Below are 19,919 nucleotides of genomic sequence, written 5' to 3' on the forward strand. Positions count from 1 at the left end.
TACAGAGATGGGATATGGATACCAACATGTTATACAATTGTGTAAATAAAACCCTGTGTTTCTTACCTGTCTCGCCAGCTACGTGGCCTCCCTGGACCTCGATCTTGTACCTCTCAATCTCGTCCTCGGTCATGGACTCGAATGGATTAGCCTGGTACTGTGATTTGTACACCTGTGCATTGTGTTGCTGGTCTCGCTGAATAATGCCCTTAGATGCGGCTCCAATCACAATTACACTATCGCCAACCTGACTTAACGAGCCATCCTGAAAACAATAGGAAAATAAATTAATGAGCCATCCTTAAAATCAATAAAAAAAATTATTAAACTTTTATGTTATTGTTGATAACAATAGTGATATGTATTAAGTAAAACATTTTCCAAATACAACCAAATTAATAAAGAAACTTTAAAATGCTGGGATTAAAGATGAAAATTTTCGAAATGATAAAATGAAAAGTTTTATTGATGTGTAAATGAAATGAAATAAACAAGACTGACATCGAACCAACTAAGAATTTATTTATTCATATCAGCTTAGAGCTTCTGTGAAAATTTTAATGTAACTTTTACTGAATCATCAACTTCTGCATGTATTTTTGAACATGCAAAAGGAGTATTCAGTTGAAATAAATGCCCAAAGATAGAAACTTATACATCAATTGGTTCGTTGTCTCCAATGAAGCACAGAAGAAAATCAAATTTAGTAAAATGGCAGCATAAAGAAAACCTGATTTTCTTAACGAAAAACACTTCAGAAACACTTTAAAAGATCACACTATCAAACAGAACAAAAATAATGAAAGTAAAATTCTTAAATAAACTAAAACTACAAAAGCTAACAGTGATAATGCAGATACCATATTCATCTTCAAGAAGCCTCAATTTATTTTGTTGTTGTATTTTATTAATTCTACAATAGAAAGCTCACATACAAGCTTAAATACTACCTTTATCCTTTGTATGGGAAGAGTTTGATTTGTTTTAAAGAAGAAGGGGAGGCTTGTATGAGGATGAATATGGTATGTAATATATATACATATACAAAATATATCAGAACTAAAATTAAATGCAGTGTATGCTGTTATGATCTACAACATTTTTCTATAGCAGAATTTTATGTTCAGCAGGAGAAAGCTAAGGTACTAAAGCATTCTGCTATGTTATTCAACGTTCCAGCTCTCTTCTTGTGCTCAGTTTCCTTTTGAGAACTCAAATCTTTTGAAAACTCCACCAATCATCAATGTGAACGTGCACCATGCTTCTTTATTAGTTTAAATCTTTTTATCTCTACATCCCTTTTTTGTACCAGCATCACAATCAAAAATTAAGTGAGTAACTTTGCTGTTAGATCATCAAAATGCAAGTGAAGTCCTTGCATCATACCTGACTCGATCAATCCACTATGTTAGGGTACGAAACATGGTTATGAACTAAACACATCAACCCTTTTTGACATTGATTGAAGTTAGTATACAGTACTGTTAAAACTATTGGTGTTAATGTCATTATTACAGAAGGTTAAAACATATAAAGGGTGGTATGTAATCTATCTATAGCATTAAATCACTCTCCTAACTCAGAACATTTTCATGTAAGACAAATTAATATCTGTGAACTCGGAATTTAAAAAAAAAATATTTTTTGCTTGGTTTGTTTAACAAACAAGCAGGATAAACACTGCTCTTACCAAATTCAGCTGGGATGCAATCTTAAATTATAGTTATCAATCCTAAAAGCCTCAACATTTGAAGCAAACATTGTGTTACATTAAAAACGTGAAAAGTTCACACAATGCAAGTGAATCAGAACAATGTTACTACAATTATTTTGATGATTTATGTATAAGACTTTAATTTCTTGTGATGTTACTGATCTCAAAGTCTTAAAAGCATGCTGAGTAGAACTAGAAAAGTCCTCCACCAAAACGAAATGGAATTCCAAGCAAGTTTCATTAAATCCTATATTAAAAGGATATTTGCTCTAACGGGGAACATTGGCCGAAAATAAAACAGGCAATATGGAAGCATCAGTTTCCCATTCAAATGTCATCTTTTGTTTTAAGCAGTGTACTGATCACAGAAACACTAATCAAATAGTAATGCGGTACTAAATTGTCAGTTTGTACTGCCAGGTATCATAATTCATAACTTTGGTATGTCTTTCTTAAATTCCCAAAATTGACTCTTATGTTACAAGTCTTTTAAATTTTTTTTCAGTTCGGAACTAAGAAGCAGTTGTAGTTAAGCATTATTTCCTAAATTACATACAGAAGCATTTACTGTTCCTAAATACTGGTATGTAAATAGGTTGCTTGTTAAAATTGTTGAAAGTATTAAGATTTTCTTATTGACTTAACATTCCACAGATAGTTACTATATCTTAGATCTTAGGTATCATTCACAAACTAGAGAATTTATTTTATTCACAAACAAAGACCAACACCAAAGAATAGAGAAATACTAATCCTGACCCAATTAATACCTATACATCCACTTCTACCACACAAAGTGGACCATTTCCATCAAACGTACATAGTACATGTGTAATGTTTAACGTCATTAACTATGTTATCATGTTAATACATTAGGTAAATATATATCTTTGTACTGATTATGCCTGTTATGTTCTAGATATACAATATCATATGGTTATAGATATACATGGGACAATACCTGTTGTCTATTACAATCTAGATAATGTAGAGTTACAGGGATATATAGGGACAATATGTGTTACATTTCAATCAAAAGTCAGAAAATCCCAAAAATCACATCAGCTACACTGATATTAAGTTTTCAGTTTTGATCTTTTCTGTACTCGTATCTGTACTTGTATCTTGGTTTTCTGTGTTGTTTAAATGCTATTTATTTCCTTTTTTATGTGTTTTTTTCTTAGATATTTTTAAAACATTAAAGAACAGATTGATAATTCTGTCTCTTACCAACAACAGATTTATCAACCTTTTCTTCAGATTTTTTTTACAATACGATCAAAATTCTATTTACAATTACTAAAGTAACCACTGTAGTTGATGTGATGTTACCAAAGGGAGATAACTCAAACCGAGATGTAGGTTCTGGACACTTACTAGTTTGCCTTCAGCCTGTAGTAAAGAAAACAATGCAAGAACAGAGACTCATTAAAGCACAATTTGTAATGAACATACCAACACAGGATTTTCACCTGTGTTTTCAACAGCAGGAACAAAATTTGTAACAATGTACACACATAACAGCGACAACACCAGTGTATAAGTCATAACACAATGAAACAGACACAACATGGCCATCAAAATATCAGTAGAAATTATTATTCAAACAAATTATAACTCTATTTCGCAAATATCAAACACCAAAACAATGGTGCAAAATTAATTCAAAACAGCAAACAATTTACTGGAAGCGTAAAAAATAATTATTGTGGAACACTTAGAACAGATAAAACTACATTGCTTTAACAACAAGACTAATAAACAGTTGGGCATGCTAGAGATTGGAATATGAGGAGACGATGATGTGTGAGAGAAGTGTTACTGATGGAAGAATGAAATGGTGTTAGAAGAAAATGAATGCTTAGTGAAATAGAATCACACTTCTTAGAATCCTAAACGAAATCTTCTTAATAATCACATCTATTGCTTTTCTTGGTTATTTTTCAAGGAATCATTAATTTTAATAAAGCACCTCAGTGTAATCTGATGGTTTGTCATTGTAAAGACATCTGTAGGAGCTGATATATAAGTTATATACACAGGTGTTTCTCTCCCAAATGAGTGCGAGAATTGTAACCCAATGCTGTATAATATCAACCATAGACTGTGGCTGTGCGTTATAACCCAGTACAAAGATACAATGTAACTGGTCTAAGCAGACTGTCACTGAGACCAGCATAGCCTGTCTGATAATACAGGTTTTATTTATTATAAATCATGAAGGAAAATTCCATACAATTACGCTGGAATAGACAGGGATCTGGACTGGACATTTTGGCTGGTTTTGACAAGTTATACTGTTTATGCATCTGATGTGGTTTGATACCCCCATGGTTCTGTCATATAAGGTATAGGGTTCCTCCCTATTGTGTAGTGGACCTGTGACCCAGTTATGATATCTACAAGAAACTATTTCCCAGCACTGCTGTGGGGTACTTTGACCTGCTATCTAGCTACTTTGACCAGCTCCCCAGCTTACTTATACTAGCTACCGTGTATATGACCCATGTCCCGAGACAGGGTGAATTTCTCCATTTTCTCTTTTATGATGTGCTGTAGTACATTTATCTGCTACATATTTAGTTATTCCAACTATAAGAGCCCAGTATTGATACAGATATCCCCTGTGGTATCATTGTGTGTGGCGGCTATGAAGTGACGGTAGAGCCCCATACTGATACAGATATCCCCTGTGGTATCGTAGTGTGTGGCGGCTATGAAGTGACGGTAGAGCCCCGTACTGATACAGATATCCCCTGTGGTATCATAGTGTGTGGCGGCTATGAAGTGACGGTAGAGCCCCGTACTGATACAGATATCCCCTGTGGTATCATAGTGTGTGGCGGCTATGAAGTGACGGTAGAGCCCCGTACTGATACAGATATCCCCTGTGGTATCGTAGTGTATGGAGGCTATGAAGTGACGGTAGAGCCCCGTATTGATACAGATATCCCCTGTGGTATCATAGTGTGTGGCGGCTATGAAGTGACGGTAGAGCCCCGTACTGATACAGATATCCCCTGTGGTATCATAGTGTGTGGCGGCTATGAAGTGACGGTAGAGCCCCGTACTGATACAGATATCCCCTGTGGTATCATAGTGTGTGGCGGCTATGAAGTGACGGTAGAGCCCCGTACTGATACAGATATCCCCTGTGGTATCATAGTGTGTGGCGGCTATGAAGTGACGGTAGAGCCCCGTACTGATACAGATATCCCCTGTGGTATCATAGTGTGTGGCGGCTATGAAGTGACGGTAGAGCCCCGTACTGATACAGATATCCCCTGTGGTATCATAGTGTGTGGCGGCTATGAAGTGACGGTAGAGCCCCGTATTGATACAGATATCCCCTGTGGTATCATAGTGTGTGGCGGCTATGAAGTGACGGTAGAGCCCCGTATTGATACAGATATCCCCTGTGGTATCATAGTGTGTGGCGGCTATGAAGTGACGGTAGAGCCCTACTGATACAGATATCCCCTGTGGTATCATAGTGTGTGGCGGCTATGAAGTGATGGTAGAGCCCCGTACTGATACAAATATCCCCTGTGGTATCATAATGTGTGGCGGCTATGAAGTGATGGTAGAGCCCCTGTATTTATACAGATATCCCCTGTGGTATCATAGTGTGTGGCGGCTATGAAATGACGGTAGAGCCCCGTACTGATACAGATATCCCCTGTGGTATCGTAGTGTATGGAGGCTATGAAGTGACGGTAGAGCCCCGTATTGATACAGATATCCCCTGTGGTATCATAGTGTGTGACGGCTATGAAGTGACGGTAGAGCCCCGTACTGATACAGATATCCCCTGTGGTATCGTAGTGTATGGAGGCTATGAAGTGACGGTAGAGCCCCGTATTGATACAGATATCCCCTGTGGTATCATAGTGTGTGGCGGCTATGAAGTGTCGGTAGAGCCCCGTATTGTTACAGATATCCCCTGTGGTATCTTAGTGTGTGGAGTCTATGAAGTGATGGTGCAAGTGTCCTGCTCCCCTTGCTAGTTGTATTTCATATTTTCATATTTCACAGTTATCTGCCCTTGCTGGTAAGTATTGATCGCGATGTCGTGTTTGCAAGCATAAGGTCATACCTTGTCCAAGAAAACAACATCAAGTTTTGCTCACCAAATAATGACATCACAATGGATACTACCCACAAGGGAGCTAACTCTGTAATACAAAGACAGGATATAAGTGATACGGGTTGTGTCCTGATACCCTCCCCATTGTGTTACATTGTGTTGTAACATACCTTCAGTTTCTGTGCCTCCTCCCATGTAATCCCCTCAAGGACTCGTGACTGAGGTCCGGCGCTCACCTTCTCCTCGTAATAATCCTTCCTTATCTGTCAAAATAATGTTATCTTTCTACATTTTTACATCTACATATCATTCACTTTCCATTCTACATTTTCATATACATTTTAAGGTACAAATCCACACAATTCATTTTCCATCCTTGATTCTTCACACATTTTAAGGTTCAATTTCATATCATTCACTTTCCACATCAAATATATGTTCACCCTTTATGATCAATCATTGTATCTGTATTAGTCACTGGTATATTTTCTCTTTATAACTTCAACTTTTAAATACCATACCAAGTGCAGAGTAAGGCTAAAGGAAGTTAAGTAATTTTAGTGCACATTTCAATTTTGCGTATTTCACAGCTGGTAAGAATGTGTTGAAAAAAAGTTCCCCATCAAACTGATCCAGTTACATTTATTGCTTTTAATCATAAAATTGAATAATCATGAACTATGAAATTAATTTGCAGGAAATAAAAGTTGGCATATAGTAACTGAGACAAAGCCTTACAAGACATCATTATAAAAAATACTTCAGAGCATTTTATCTATAATTTTATAATGTCTGTGTAATGCTACCTGTTTTTGTCTCTGCTTGAATTCCTTAGGATTGTCACCTAGAGGTGCAAATTGGTTAGGATTTTCTAGTTTCATGGACATTGCTGATCTCTTCGGAGAGTCCTCATCTTCCTGTACCCACTGTCAAAACAAAAACACCAAGATTAAATCAAAGTAGTTTGTCCTTAATTTATCTGAAAGCAAGATCAATATCCGATAAAAATTTCAGTTCTCAGTTTTCTGAAGTATGAAACTCAGTCGATTACACATTCTTTGATCTTGATCAGATTTACAAAGTTACCTTGTTGATAAATAGTGTTGTAAATATTTTACCCAGCTACTACTATAGTACAGTACACTAATACAAACTGTGACTTGCCATACTCAGATAACAAGCTGACTGTGTCAAGATTTTAAGGAAATATTCTGATTTGTGGAGACAGATTACCTTGGTACCTCTATTTGGGTTTGCTGTGACAGATTACTTTGGTAATTTTTTTTTGGTTTGCTGAGATGGATTACCTTGGTAATTTTTTTCGGGTTTGCTGTGCCAGTTTCTTCCATCTCCTGTTTAATGTAGTTGTTTGGTGAGTTTAGCCAGCCTGCCTTGTAGTGCTGCTTCTGTCTCTCTATCGCCACCTTATATGGGGACCTACAGAATACATATCAAAATACCTCATATCTCTCTATCGCCACCTTATATGGGGACCTACAGAATACATATCAAAATACCTCATATCTCTCTATCGCCACCTTATATGGGGACCTACAGAATACATATCAAAATACCTCATGTCTCTCTATCGCCACCTTATATGGGGACCTACAGAATACATATCAAAATACCTCATATCTCTCTATCGCCACCTTATATGGGGACCTACAGAATACATATCAAAATACCTCATGTCTCTCTATCGCCACCTTATATGGGGACCTACAGAATACATATCAAAATACCTCATGTCTCTCTATCGCCACCTTATATGGGGACCTACAGAATACATATCAAAATACCTTAAGTCTCTCTATCGCCACCTTATATGGGGACCTACAGAATACATATCAAAATACCTCATGTCTCTCTATCGCCACCTTATATGGGGACCTACAGAATACATATCAAAATACCTCATGTCTCTCTATCGCCACCTTATATGGGGACCTACAGAATACATATCAAAATACCTCATGTCTCTCTATCGCCACCTTATATGGGGACCTACAGAATACATATCAAAATACCTCATGTCTCTCTATCGCCACCTTATATGGGGACCTACAGAATACATATCAAAATACCTCATGTCTCTCTATCGCCACCTTATATGGGGACCTACAGAATACATATCAAAATACCTCATGTCTCGCTATCGCCACCTTATATGGGGACCTACAGAATACATATCAAAATACCTCATGTCTCTCTATCGCCACCTTATATGGGGACCTACAGAATACATAACAAAATACCTCATGTCTCGCTATCGCCACAAAAATACATATCAAAATACCTCAAAACCTTCTAAAAATTTTCTTTGACATAATTATGTCGCAAATTTCACAATGATGTAGTTTGACCAGTAAACACTTCTAGCTCCAGACTATCAGTTTGACCAGTAAATTACCACTATAACCAGACTATTGTGCTACCATGGTCATTTTGGGGTTTAAGCCCATTTGGCAGAACAACTACTTACATGTATTTAGAATTTTCATAATCTCCATCAAACATGTGGGAGAGGTTACTAGATGCCGGCGGTTCAGCCACATCGTTTGAACGATCTCGTTTTATTTCTTGTTTAAGAATTGGTTGTCTGTACACGTAGCCTGTCCTGTAACCCTGGAAACCACAAACAAAAACAATATAGTCACCAAATTACCATCACAATTTTTTATTGAAATCAATATGTTCCTCCCATTTCCCTATAACTGGTTTTGAATAAATGCATTCCTTGTATAACATGTTTCATATTAAAGACTTGGATATTCATGTACAAATAATATACCAGTTGCATAATGACATATCAATACCTGAATACAAGCAGACCAATACATCACTACACAATGCTCAAGATAATCTTTTAAAGATGCTCCACCGCTGACAAATGGTATTTTTTCACTATCAAAAACCGGAGCAGACGATTTAGTATTTTTCTTTAGTTACAAAAGTTACTTACTTTAGACCATTACCACCATAATCGTACATAATCGTACTCGCACTTTTGGAAAGGGGGGTAGGGGTTGCAACTCTGATGCGAAAGTTGAGGATTACAAAAAGGTTACAATTTCAATGGAAATTTTACCATTTTACCATTGTACATGTCCTGACTGGAGCACTGAGAACAATTAAAATTTAAGTAATAACATCAGTCTCAAGAATTTAATCTGAAATATCATTTGTACAGCAAGAAAAATGTGAGATAATCTGGCTTTAAAAATCTTAGAACCAGGCAAGAGATAGCCATAAAATTCAGAAGCAAGTAATTGTTTGAGTCTCAATTTGTTTGCTTGTTTATGTTGAACAGTTCATCAACAGCCAGGGGTGGACCATTGAACATAAACAAACAAATTGAAACTCTTACATTTCTTGTTTCGGAATTTTATAGCTATCTTGTCTGGTTTCAACATTTTTGAAATTCCAAAGAAATCTGATATTGGTTGTTAGGAGCTAGGTCTTACTCAGTTTTGCATTATCACACTACGTGAATACTTACAGAATTGTCTAGCTGTCTCATTTCGGCTTCAAACTCGAGTTCTCCAGGTCTCCACTTCTTGCCACCAGTATCCACACCCCCACCTCCTTGGCTACCTACCATAAATGTCTTCTTACGGACCTCGGAGTCGACGAGGACTAAGTTATCTATTCCAGCGGATACAGCCTTTACCTGGAACAAGACATAGCTTTCTTCATATCTTTGGTTTGGGTTTGGTTTTAATAGTTAACGTCCTATTAACAGCCAGAATCACTTAAGGACGTGTCAGGTTTGTTGGTGGGGGAAAGCCAGAGTACCCAGAGAAAACCACAAACCAGTGGTCAATACCAGGCAACTGGCCGACATGGGATTCAAACTTGCAACCCAGAGGTGGAGGACTTGTGGTAATTTATCTTAACCACTCGGCCCCCTCATTAAATTATTTGTATATATTTCTAAAGCAATGAAATGTGTGGCTGCCTTTTTAATAATTATAAATATTGACAGTTGTCTTTGATGTTAAGTAAATATCTTTTCTTTGGTTTTAATCCAAGAAATTAACATGCAATACAATTTTTTGTGTAGAAGAGCTTTGCCGCTAAACTCATATTCCCATTTTTCAAATTTTGCCTATGTTTTAACAATGAATTTTTTTCAAAAATTTTTTTTGCATTTAAAACATCAATGGAAAAGTCTTCCCTGAAAGCATTTCACTTCATTTAAGAAATACAACCGACACTATGGCCAAACAAGCATATCAAAACCTAGCTTTAGATTTTTTTTTCTTATGTAATGATTCTCTTATTTACCTGTGATCACTTATTTACCTGTGATCACTTATTTACCTGTGATTCCCTTATTTACCTGTGATTCCCTTATTTACCTGTGATTCCCTTATTTACCTGTGATTCCCTTATTTACCTGTGATCACTTATTTACCTGTGATTCCCTTATTTACCTGTGATTCCCTTATTTACCTGTGATTCCCTTATTTACCTGTGATTCACTTATTTACCTGTGATTCCATTATTTACCTGTGATTTCTTTATTTACCTGTGATTCCCTTATTTACATGTGATTTCTTTATTTACCTGTGATTCCCTTATTTACCTGTGATTTCCTTATTTACCTGTGATTCCCTTATTTACCTGTGATTCCCTTATTTACCTGTGATTCCCTTATTTACCTGTGATTCCCTTATTTACCTATCTGTGATTCCCTTATTTACCTGTGATTCCATTATTTACCTTATTATCTGTGATTCCATTATTTACCTGTGATTCCATTATTTACCTGTGATTCCCTTATTTACCTGTGATTTCCTTATCTACCTGTGATTCCCTTATCTATCTGACTGTGATTCCATTATTAACATGTAATTCACTTATTTACCTGTGATTCACAAGCGGCCATCACACAAGTGGCATAGTTAAAAGCTTCCTCTGCTGTTGAACCGCAGGCCACCACACCATGGTTCCGTAGAAACATCACCTGGATTACAAAGCAGCTCATATAACTTTTGTAACGTCATAAAATTTACTTCAAAATTTATATAGCAAAGTATTTTTCCTCAAACAAGAATTAACTCAAGTAAATATTTACAGTTTGCTTGCAGTGAATTTTATTTCATTTTCTTGTATCTAACTAGATCAACAAAAAATTATCATACACTTCCATGTTAAATAAAAACATGGTCCAGATTCTTACAAAACATTTATAAGGCTGAAAATACACATTTATTATTAATTTAAAAATATAGTTTAGAAGGTTGTATATTGTTATAATCATCATTTTGCCCATTTTTTTTAAAATTATCTCCCTTTCAACCAACCACCAAGAGAAAACTATGTAAAAATTGCCTGATGAGCAATTACATGCAAATAATAAGTCATTATCTACACATAATGTCTATTTTTGATTAAAAGTTTTCTAAAACAGTTAACAATATCAGTATTTGACAGACAGTCCCAAAGTAGATGGTAATACTGATAATATGCTATCAATAGTTAATTTAAAAATAACAAGAGGCCCAAGAGACCTTGACGGTCACCTGAGTGCTGATACAGAAAGAGCAATGCAAAGTTGGTTCAAATCTGAAGAAGTATTTATGAATTAAAATAAACTTTAAAGTTGAACCTTCGTATTAGAATTTTCATTTTTTGTTTTTCATTTTGATAGTTAGTGTATTATGTTACCAAACCTTTGCTTAAAATTCCAATTTGCTTTGCCAACGTTAAACAACAAAACCAAACTAGAAGTCAGTGTCAGTGATTTTATAAATTTCACTTTTTAATCTATGAAGATTATTTGATTCCATCAAACCTGTAAATTCAGAAGAAGATTTTCAAATTTTAGCTATTTTGACCCCTTTTGGCCCCACACCTCTGGTCCCTGGGGGTTAGCCAGGACCAATATGGATATGGTGTTAAAATGCTATTTCAGGCTAATAATTCTAACCCAGTTTAACTCATTTCCTATTAAAACTAAGCATATAATGTTCATAAATGTGTTTTTCCTATATAAACTATAGTAAGTTTGACCCCCTCCCCAGGGGAAAATCTGAGATCCCAGGGACATGAAATTCACAATTTTTGTAAAGGGCCTTAAGACCTTCCAATCTATGAAGATTATATGCTTCCATTAAACCTGTGAATTCAGAAGAAGATTTTTGAAGTTTTAGCTTATTTGACCCCGTTTAGCCCCGCCCCTACGGCCCCTGGGGGTCAGCCAGGACCAATATGGATATGACGATAAAATACTATCTCAGGCTAATAATTCTAACCCAGTTTGGCTAATTTCCTATGAAAACAAAGCAAGTAATGTTCATAAATGTGTTTTTCCTTTATAAACTTTAGTAAACTTGACCCCCTCCCCAGGGGGAAACATGAGACCCCAGGGTCATATAATTCACAATTTTTGTAAAGGACCTTAAGACCTTTCCATCTATGAAGAGTATTTGATTCTACCAGTTCCAGAATTTCAGAAGAAGATTTTCGAAGTTTTAGCCTATTTGACCCCTTTGGCCCCGCCCCTAAGGCCCCTGGGGGTCAGTCATGGAAAATTTGTTAATAAGATTCAATGGCCATCTTATATGGATAATCCTGACAACATTTGACTAATTTTCTATCATAAATGACCAAATAATGCTTCAAAATGAAGAAGATATTTGAAATTTTAGTCAATTTTTCCCCTTTTGGCCCCTCCCACAGCTCCCTGGGGGGTTGGGGTCATATATTTCAGGCTAATAATTCTAACCCAGTTTAACTCATTTCCTATTAAAACTAAGCATATAATGTTCATAAATGTGTTTTTCCTATATAAACTATAGTAAATTTGACCCCCTCCCCAGGGGAAAATCTGAGATCCCAGGGACATGAAATTCACAATTTTTGTAAAGGGCCTTAAGACCTTCCAATCTATGAAGATTATATGCTTCCATTAAACCTGTGAATTCAGAAGAAGATTTTTGAAGTTTTGGCTTATTTGACCCCGTTTGGCCCCGCCCCTACGGCCCCTGGGGGTCAGCTAGGACCAATATGTATGACGATAAAATACTATCTCAGGCTAATAATTCTAACCCAGTTCGGCTAATTTCCTATGAAAACAAAGCAAGTAATGTTCATAAATGTGTTTTTCCTTTATAAACTTTAGTAAACTTGACCCCCTCCCCAGGGGGAAACATGAGACCCCAGGGGCATATAATTCACAATTTTTGTAAAGGACCTTAAGACCTTTCCATCTATGAAGAGTATTTGATTCTACCAGTTCCAGAATTTCAGAAGAAGATTTTCGAAGTTTTAGCCTATTTGACCCCTTTTGGCCCCGCCCCTAAGGCCCCTGGGGGTCAGTCATGGAAAATTTGTTAATAAGATTCAATGGCCATCTTATATGGATAATTCTGACAACATCTGACTAATTTTCTATCATAAATGACCAAATAATGCTTCAAAATGAAGAAGATATTTGAAATTTTAGTCAATTTTTCCCCTTTTGGCCCCTCCCACAGCTCCCTGGGGAGTTGGGGTCATATATTTCAGGCTAATAATTCTAACCCAGTTTAACTCATTTCCTATTAAAACTAAGCATATAATGTTCATAAATGTGTTTTTTTCCTTTGTAAACTATAGTAAATTTGACCCCCTCCCCAGGGGAAAATCTGAGATCCCAGGGACATGAAATTCACAATTTTTGTAAAGGGCCTTAAGACCTTCCAATCTATGAAGATTATATGCTTCCATCAAACCTGTGAATTCAGAAGAAGATTTTTGAAGTTTTAGCTTATTTGACCCCGTTTGGCCCCGCCCCTACGGCCCCTGGGGGTCAGCCAGGACCAATATGGATATGACGATAAAATACTATCTCAGGCTAATAATTCTAACCAAGTTTGACTAATTTCCTATGAAAACAAAGCAAGTAATGTTCATAAACGTGTTTTTCCTTTATAAACTTTAGTAAACTTGACCCCCTCCCCAGGGTTTGTTTGTTTAGTTTTACGTCCTATTAACAGCCAGGGTCATGTAAGGACGTGCCAGGTTTGTTGGTGGAGGAAAGCCGGAGTACCCGGAGAAAAACCACCGGTCAGCGGTCAGTACCTGGCAACTGCCCCACATGGGATTCGAACCTGCATCCCAGAGGTGGAGGGCTTGTGGTAATATGTCGGGACATCTTAACCACTCAGCCACCCCTTTTGGCCCCTCCCACAGCTCCCTGAGGGGTTGGGGTCATATAATTCACAATTTTGATTGGCCTTATGCCTTAGAAGGTTTGTGCAAAATTTCATTGAAATTGCTTCAGCGGTTTGTGAGAAGAAGTCGAAAATGTAAATTGTTTACGAACACACGGCGGACGACGCACGACGACTGACAAAAGGCGATTAGAATAGGTCACTTGAGACTTCGTCTCAGGTGACCTAAAAACAATTGCAATTAGTAATTGCACTAAGGCCAAAAAAATAATAGGTCTGTTTAGGGTTACATTGGCAAAAATAATAGGGTCGGTAGTTTGGCATGTTTTTTTAATGTCTTTCACTCTAAAATAATGACCGAAACCAGAGTCTGAGATCAAAATCGCAACTTTTCTCTTTTTTTCCGTAGAAAAGTGGGAAAAAAATTAGGGTCAGTTAGGTTACCCTAAACAGACATATTTTTTTATTTGGCCTAATAAGTAATCTGTTGACACCAGACAGACACAGACCATATAGACACCTACCTTATTTATTGGTCCTAGGTTTCTCTGTAGGGCATCCCGCTCATTTGGGTCACACACAATTCCCTGGTAATCGTGATAGCTCACTTCTCCACAGAGCACGGCCTCCTGGGACAGGGGTAGAAATCCACACTTCATTACCGACACGGCTATAGCCTGGGGTGTGTGTAGATGGATGATGCAGCGGATATCGGGGCGGGCCTGGTGTATGGCTGAGTGAAGGGTAAAACCAGCTTTATTGATACCTAGGGTTGTTGTTCCCTGATCAACGACCTCACCCTGCATGTCGACCTTGACAAGTGACGAAGCCGTCACCTCAGGGTATAGCAGGCCAAATGGGTTAATCAGAAAGTGTTCTTGCTCCTGATTTATTCTTGCCTGTAGTTAGAAAATAAGACATTTTGTGTTATATTTAAAAATTAAATTGACATCTACTGATTTTTAACTAGGTTTGAACAAATTGGCATACATGAAGAGAAACAGGTTTTTTTTCATAATGATGACCCATCTTCTGCACAACAAGACTTCATGTGGTAGCACATACTCATTGCAGTAGCTGGTGGCTTCCTCAGTAAACAATGGTGGAATATTCAATGCTTCATTTCCAGAACCTGTAGGTGTCATGTCAACAGGACACAATGACAGAAACATCCTTCTCTAGCTGATTTTCTCAAGAAGCACAACGTAAGTGAGCATCTTATTCTGAATCTCAATTTTTTTCAAACAGCTGATGAGCAAATCATGTTCCTATAATAGATGAGAAGCTAAATTTGAAATGGAAATTTAGTTTTGTTGCTATCATAGATGTTGTTTAAATTCTCTGAATCTACCGGTAATATAATTCCAATTTTACATAATTTAGAGAAAACAAGTCATGTATAGTGTGCATGTCATGTGACTGTCCACCTAAACATGATATCTACACAGTACGGACCACATCTCAATAAGTCAATCAACTAATGAACACTGATACAGTCTTATTATCTTATAAGTTACTTATTTTTCTGAGTTATTGAAAATGTGTTGTTATAATTATTTTGCTTATATTTCTGAACCTCGTACTCACACTGATGTGATTATAGATACCATGGGACCAGTACTTCATCTCTTTAAGTCTACTCAGACATACTCACTGATGTGATTATAGATGCCATGGGACCAGCCCTTCATCTCTATAAGTCTACTCACACTGATGTGATTATAGATGCCTTGGGACCAGCCCTTCATCTCTATAAGTCTACTCACACTGATGTGATTATAGATGCCATGGGACCAGCCCTTCATCTCTATAAGTCTACTCACACTGATGTGATTATAGATGCCATGGGACCAGCCCTTCATCTCTATAAGTCTACTCACACTGATGTGATTATAGATGCCATGGGACCAGCCCTTCATCTCTATAAGTCTACTCACACTGATGTGATTATAGATTCCATGGGACCAGCCCTTCATCTCTATAAGTCTACTCACACTGATGTGATTATAGATGCCTTGGGACCAGCCCTTCATCTCTATAAGTCTACTCACACTGAAGTGATTATAGATGCCATGGGACCAGCCCTTCATCTCTATAAGTCTACTCACACTGATGTGATTATAGATACCATGGGACCAGCCCTTCATCTCTATAAGTCTACTCACACTGATGTGATTATAGATGCCTTGGGACCAGCCCTTCATCTCTATAAGTCTACTCACACTGATGTGATTATAGATGCCATGGGACCAGCCCTTCATCTCTATAAGTCTACTCACACTGATGTGATTATAGATGCCTTGGGACCAGCCCTTCATCTCTATAAGCCTGTAGCATGAGGCCACCTTACACCGCAGCAGTTTTTCCCCTTTACAATAATGGATCGTGTCCGTGCCGTGAATATCTGATATTGGAATGACGGGGCCAGATGCTGAAAACATCAAAGTAAGACAATTAACAACATTGTATAATAGGATACAATAGTGTAAATATACTTAATTTGGTACAATCCAATTTTACCACAAATTAAATTCTCATCAATGGCAAAGATAAATCTCATACTGTCATAATTGGCAACACACCGAAAATGTCATTTTACCATTCATATTTCATTCCAAACTTTCTGGCATAAAACATAATGTAATAACTACATTTTAAATGTTGCATCGTCTAGCCATTTATTTTCGCGAGGAAGATATTTCATTCTTTATTTTTTTAATTTAATTAAGGGAGATAATCTGGCATTAAAACAGTTTTTGAATTTTGTTTTTAACAAGAGGAAGATATTTCATTCTTTATTTTTTAAATTTAATTAAGGGAGATAAAGAGAGATCAAAAGAAGGGAGATAATCTGGAATGAAGTTTTGATGCTGTCTTACTCTGTCTGGCACGGCCCATGTGGTTGCGTGGGAGGAGAAGGTCGGAGATCTGCTGTAGGGCGAGCAAACTTGCAGGGTGTGGTCCCGACTTAATCTGCTCGTCCACAATCTCCTCCAGCTCCTTTCGAAAGGCCTCGCTGTTGAGGATGAGGGATACCCGGCTCCGGTCCTCCATGTGCTTTACGTCTTCTCGCACATCCGCAGGGCGCATCATGCGCCGCTGATACTCTGGGTCATCTGGATCTGGGGAAACAAAGTCTTCTTGTTAAAACTAGATTCACAGAAATCACAAAATCCATCAAAGGTAAAGAAGTAGACAGGAATATAAACCAAAATAGAAATATTTTAATTGATATAAATTTCTAAATGAACAAGTTTATATAATCATATTGGGTAGCAGGCTAGAGCACTAATAATTTATAGCAAATACTGTTTTTCAGTGATACTAATTCTTCATGCTGAATGTTTTGAAGGTTAAGATTCATCAAATCAGGCATTAAATGATAAACAATGACACATTTTGGCAGTAATGTGTGTATTATGTGTCTGCCAGTCATTAATGCCTACACCTTCAAACAAGATGCAGTAGTAGGATGAGACACAATTAGACACAATAGGACAGGATGAGGCAGACATAGGGAACACTAAATGCCCTGTCCCCATCTTCATAGCAGGGGCATAACAGTCACAAAATTATCAAAAAATACTATCACTGGTAAATGAAATTAAATCTTGCTGAGAGTGAAAACTTATTGTGCAGACATTTACAGAGCCAAGAAGATAACTGCTCTTGAACCAATATGCACATAAAGGTATTTTACTAAGAGATAATAGGGGCCAGCACACAGATTTGCCAAACATTGACACAGCCCAGCATGCTCGTGTGTGCTAGATAATGTCTAACCCCAACATAATGATGGGCTTTAACCCCGCGCTGACAGGTCTACAATCCACAGTGTTGACAAACGACTTTTTAGTACAGTTCTAAATATGATTCATCACACTTCCATTCAGTCAGCAAGGTAAAAACAGCAAGAATCCAGTCAAGTACAGCTGCAGAGCACTATAATTACATCGATACAAAACTATTAGCTGTGTCAGAGGTCAAGGTAGTGCTTTAAAACGTCACGTAAATATTCCTGCATCCAAAACTGACTTATTACGAACATGTTGTGATGTTAGGTTTGACTGTGATAGCTTGGTTGAAAAGATAATTCAGATGAGTAATTAATGTCTAAATGGTGACCTTCAAGAAATTGTATCATTTGAAGATTTACTGATTCAAACATCTTTCGATGTCTAGATTCAAATGGACCTCAAATTAGGAATTCACATGAAAGATGTCATATAAATTATCTATGCCAAATTTAAATTAAACAGCTACCAGAAAAGAGTGAAAGCTTCTGAATACTAAAGTTGATGATAGTAGCCTCAATTTAAAACAAATATTTCAAGTATTATAGCAAGCCATGTCCTGTGATCACACTGTCATGTTTTTGTATAAAAGCCAAGCTTATTTAGGTAAAACAAGACCCAGTTTAAACAGAAACTCAGTTAAATGTCTCGACACACATTCTTGTTCACATCTGTTAACTTTCAAGGGCAGCTGGCAAGGATGTACTCTACAAGATCATCATGTCTTCATACATTATATATAACTATGTGCGGAACATTGTCCATAAGTTATTTCAAAATTTACATTGCTGTAGGTTAAATGATATATAGTAGTTGTGAATGAATGTAACTGGTGTAATATACACTTTCTACGAGGCAGACATTTGTAAATTAAGACGATGTAACACTCTATCAAATGATCAGATCTTAATAGACTGGATAACAAGCCTGTCTGATGTAACATCCAAGCTCAACTAGGTACTTAAAATGCACATGGACAAGGTCTACATGTTTTAAGGCAGTTTAAATCAAGCTCACCAATTCTGAGAAGAAACATATTTTCACAAAACCAAATCAACCAACAAATGTTCTGACTGGTTGCAGCAGAGGACTTAGATTTTGTTTCCTAGCATGAAAACAACTGAGCTGTTAGATTTTATTTTCATGAGGTGGCCAATTATGGGCAGGCTAGATGACCCATTTGTTTGAGGGCAGACAGATAACCTTTGGTATCTATGTATTTCTCTGTGGGCGGGCTAGATGGCCCATTCATTTGAGGGCAGACAGACTAACCTATGGTATCAATGTATTTCCCTGTGGGCTGCAACCTAGATGGCCCATTCATTTGAGGGCAGACTGACTAACCTTTGGTATTGACGTATTTCCCTGTGGGATGCAAGCTAGATGGCCCATTCATTTGAGGGCAGACAGACTAACCTTTGGTATTGATGTATTTCCCTGTGGGCTGCAAGCTAGATGGCCCATTCGTTTGAGGGCAGACAGACTAACCTTTGGTATTGATGTGTTTCCCTGTGGGCTGCAAGCTAGATGGCCCATTCATTTGAGGGCAGACAGACTAACCTTTGGTATTGATGTATTTCCTTGTGGGCTGTAGGCTAGATGACCAATTCATTTGAGGGCCATCAGAAGTACCTATGGTATTTATGTTTTTCCCTGTGGGCGGGCTAGATGGGCCATTCGTTTGAGGGCAGAGAGACTTACCTATGGTATCAATGTATTTCCCTATGGGCAGGCTAGATGACTAATTCATTTGAGGGCTGACAGATTTAATTTTGGTATTGATGTATTTCCCTGCAGGCAGGCTAAATGGCCCATTCTTTTGAAGGTTGACAGACTAACCTATGGTATCTATGTATTTCTCTGTGGGCGGGCTAGATGACCCATTCATTTGAGGGCAGACAGACTAACCTATGGTATCTATGTATTTCTCTGTGGGCGGGCTAGATGACCCATTCATTTGAGGGCAGACAGACTTACCTATGGTATCAATGTATTTCTTTGTGGGCGGGCTAGATGGCCCCCATTCATTTGAGGGCCGACAGACTTACCTATGGTACTTCTATGTATTTCCCTGTGGGCGGGCTAGATGGCCCATTCGTTTGAGGGCCATTCTCTGTCATCCTTTCTTACTGGTGAATATTCTACAACATACAAATGAA

The 19,919-nt window shown here is 37.4% G+C and overlaps 1 protein-coding gene across 21 annotated transcripts in view; it reads right to left on the reverse strand.

Annotated features, from left to right (window-relative positions):
* LOC138334862 (alpha-adducin-like) overlaps positions 1 to 19,650 on the reverse strand; it is a 36,034-nt gene extending 16,384 nt beyond the window's left edge. For 18 of the 21 annotated variants that reach the window (XR_011210201.1, XR_011210200.1, XM_069283665.1 and 15 more), the window contains exons 1-12: positions 19,600 to 19,650; positions 16,846 to 17,088; positions 16,246 to 16,397; positions 14,491 to 14,865; positions 10,675 to 10,773; positions 9,304 to 9,474; positions 8,287 to 8,429; positions 7,109 to 7,238; positions 6,608 to 6,727; positions 5,972 to 6,064; positions 3,092 to 3,106; positions 67 to 265 (exon numbers count right to left, since the gene is read on the reverse strand). Coding sequence is in view for 19 of the 21 variants with exons in the window: in XM_069283665.1 (XP_069139766.1) it covers positions 67 to 265; positions 3,092 to 3,106; positions 5,972 to 6,064; positions 6,608 to 6,727; positions 7,109 to 7,238; positions 8,287 to 8,429; positions 9,304 to 9,474; positions 10,675 to 10,773; positions 14,491 to 14,865; positions 16,246 to 16,397; positions 16,846 to 17,088; positions 19,600 to 19,648 (1,789 nt within the window). In the remaining 2 variants the exon portion in view is untranslated. The other 3 variants (XM_069283646.1, XM_069283660.1, XM_069283663.1) reach the window with 3 other exon arrangements.
* Positions 19,651 to 19,919: the final 269 nt, after the last annotated feature.

This window comes from Argopecten irradians, chromosome 11 (genome assembly GCF_041381155.1).
Source record: "Argopecten irradians isolate NY chromosome 11, Ai_NY, whole genome shotgun sequence".
NCBI lineage: Eukaryota > Metazoa > Mollusca > Bivalvia > Pectinida > Pectinidae > Argopecten > Argopecten irradians.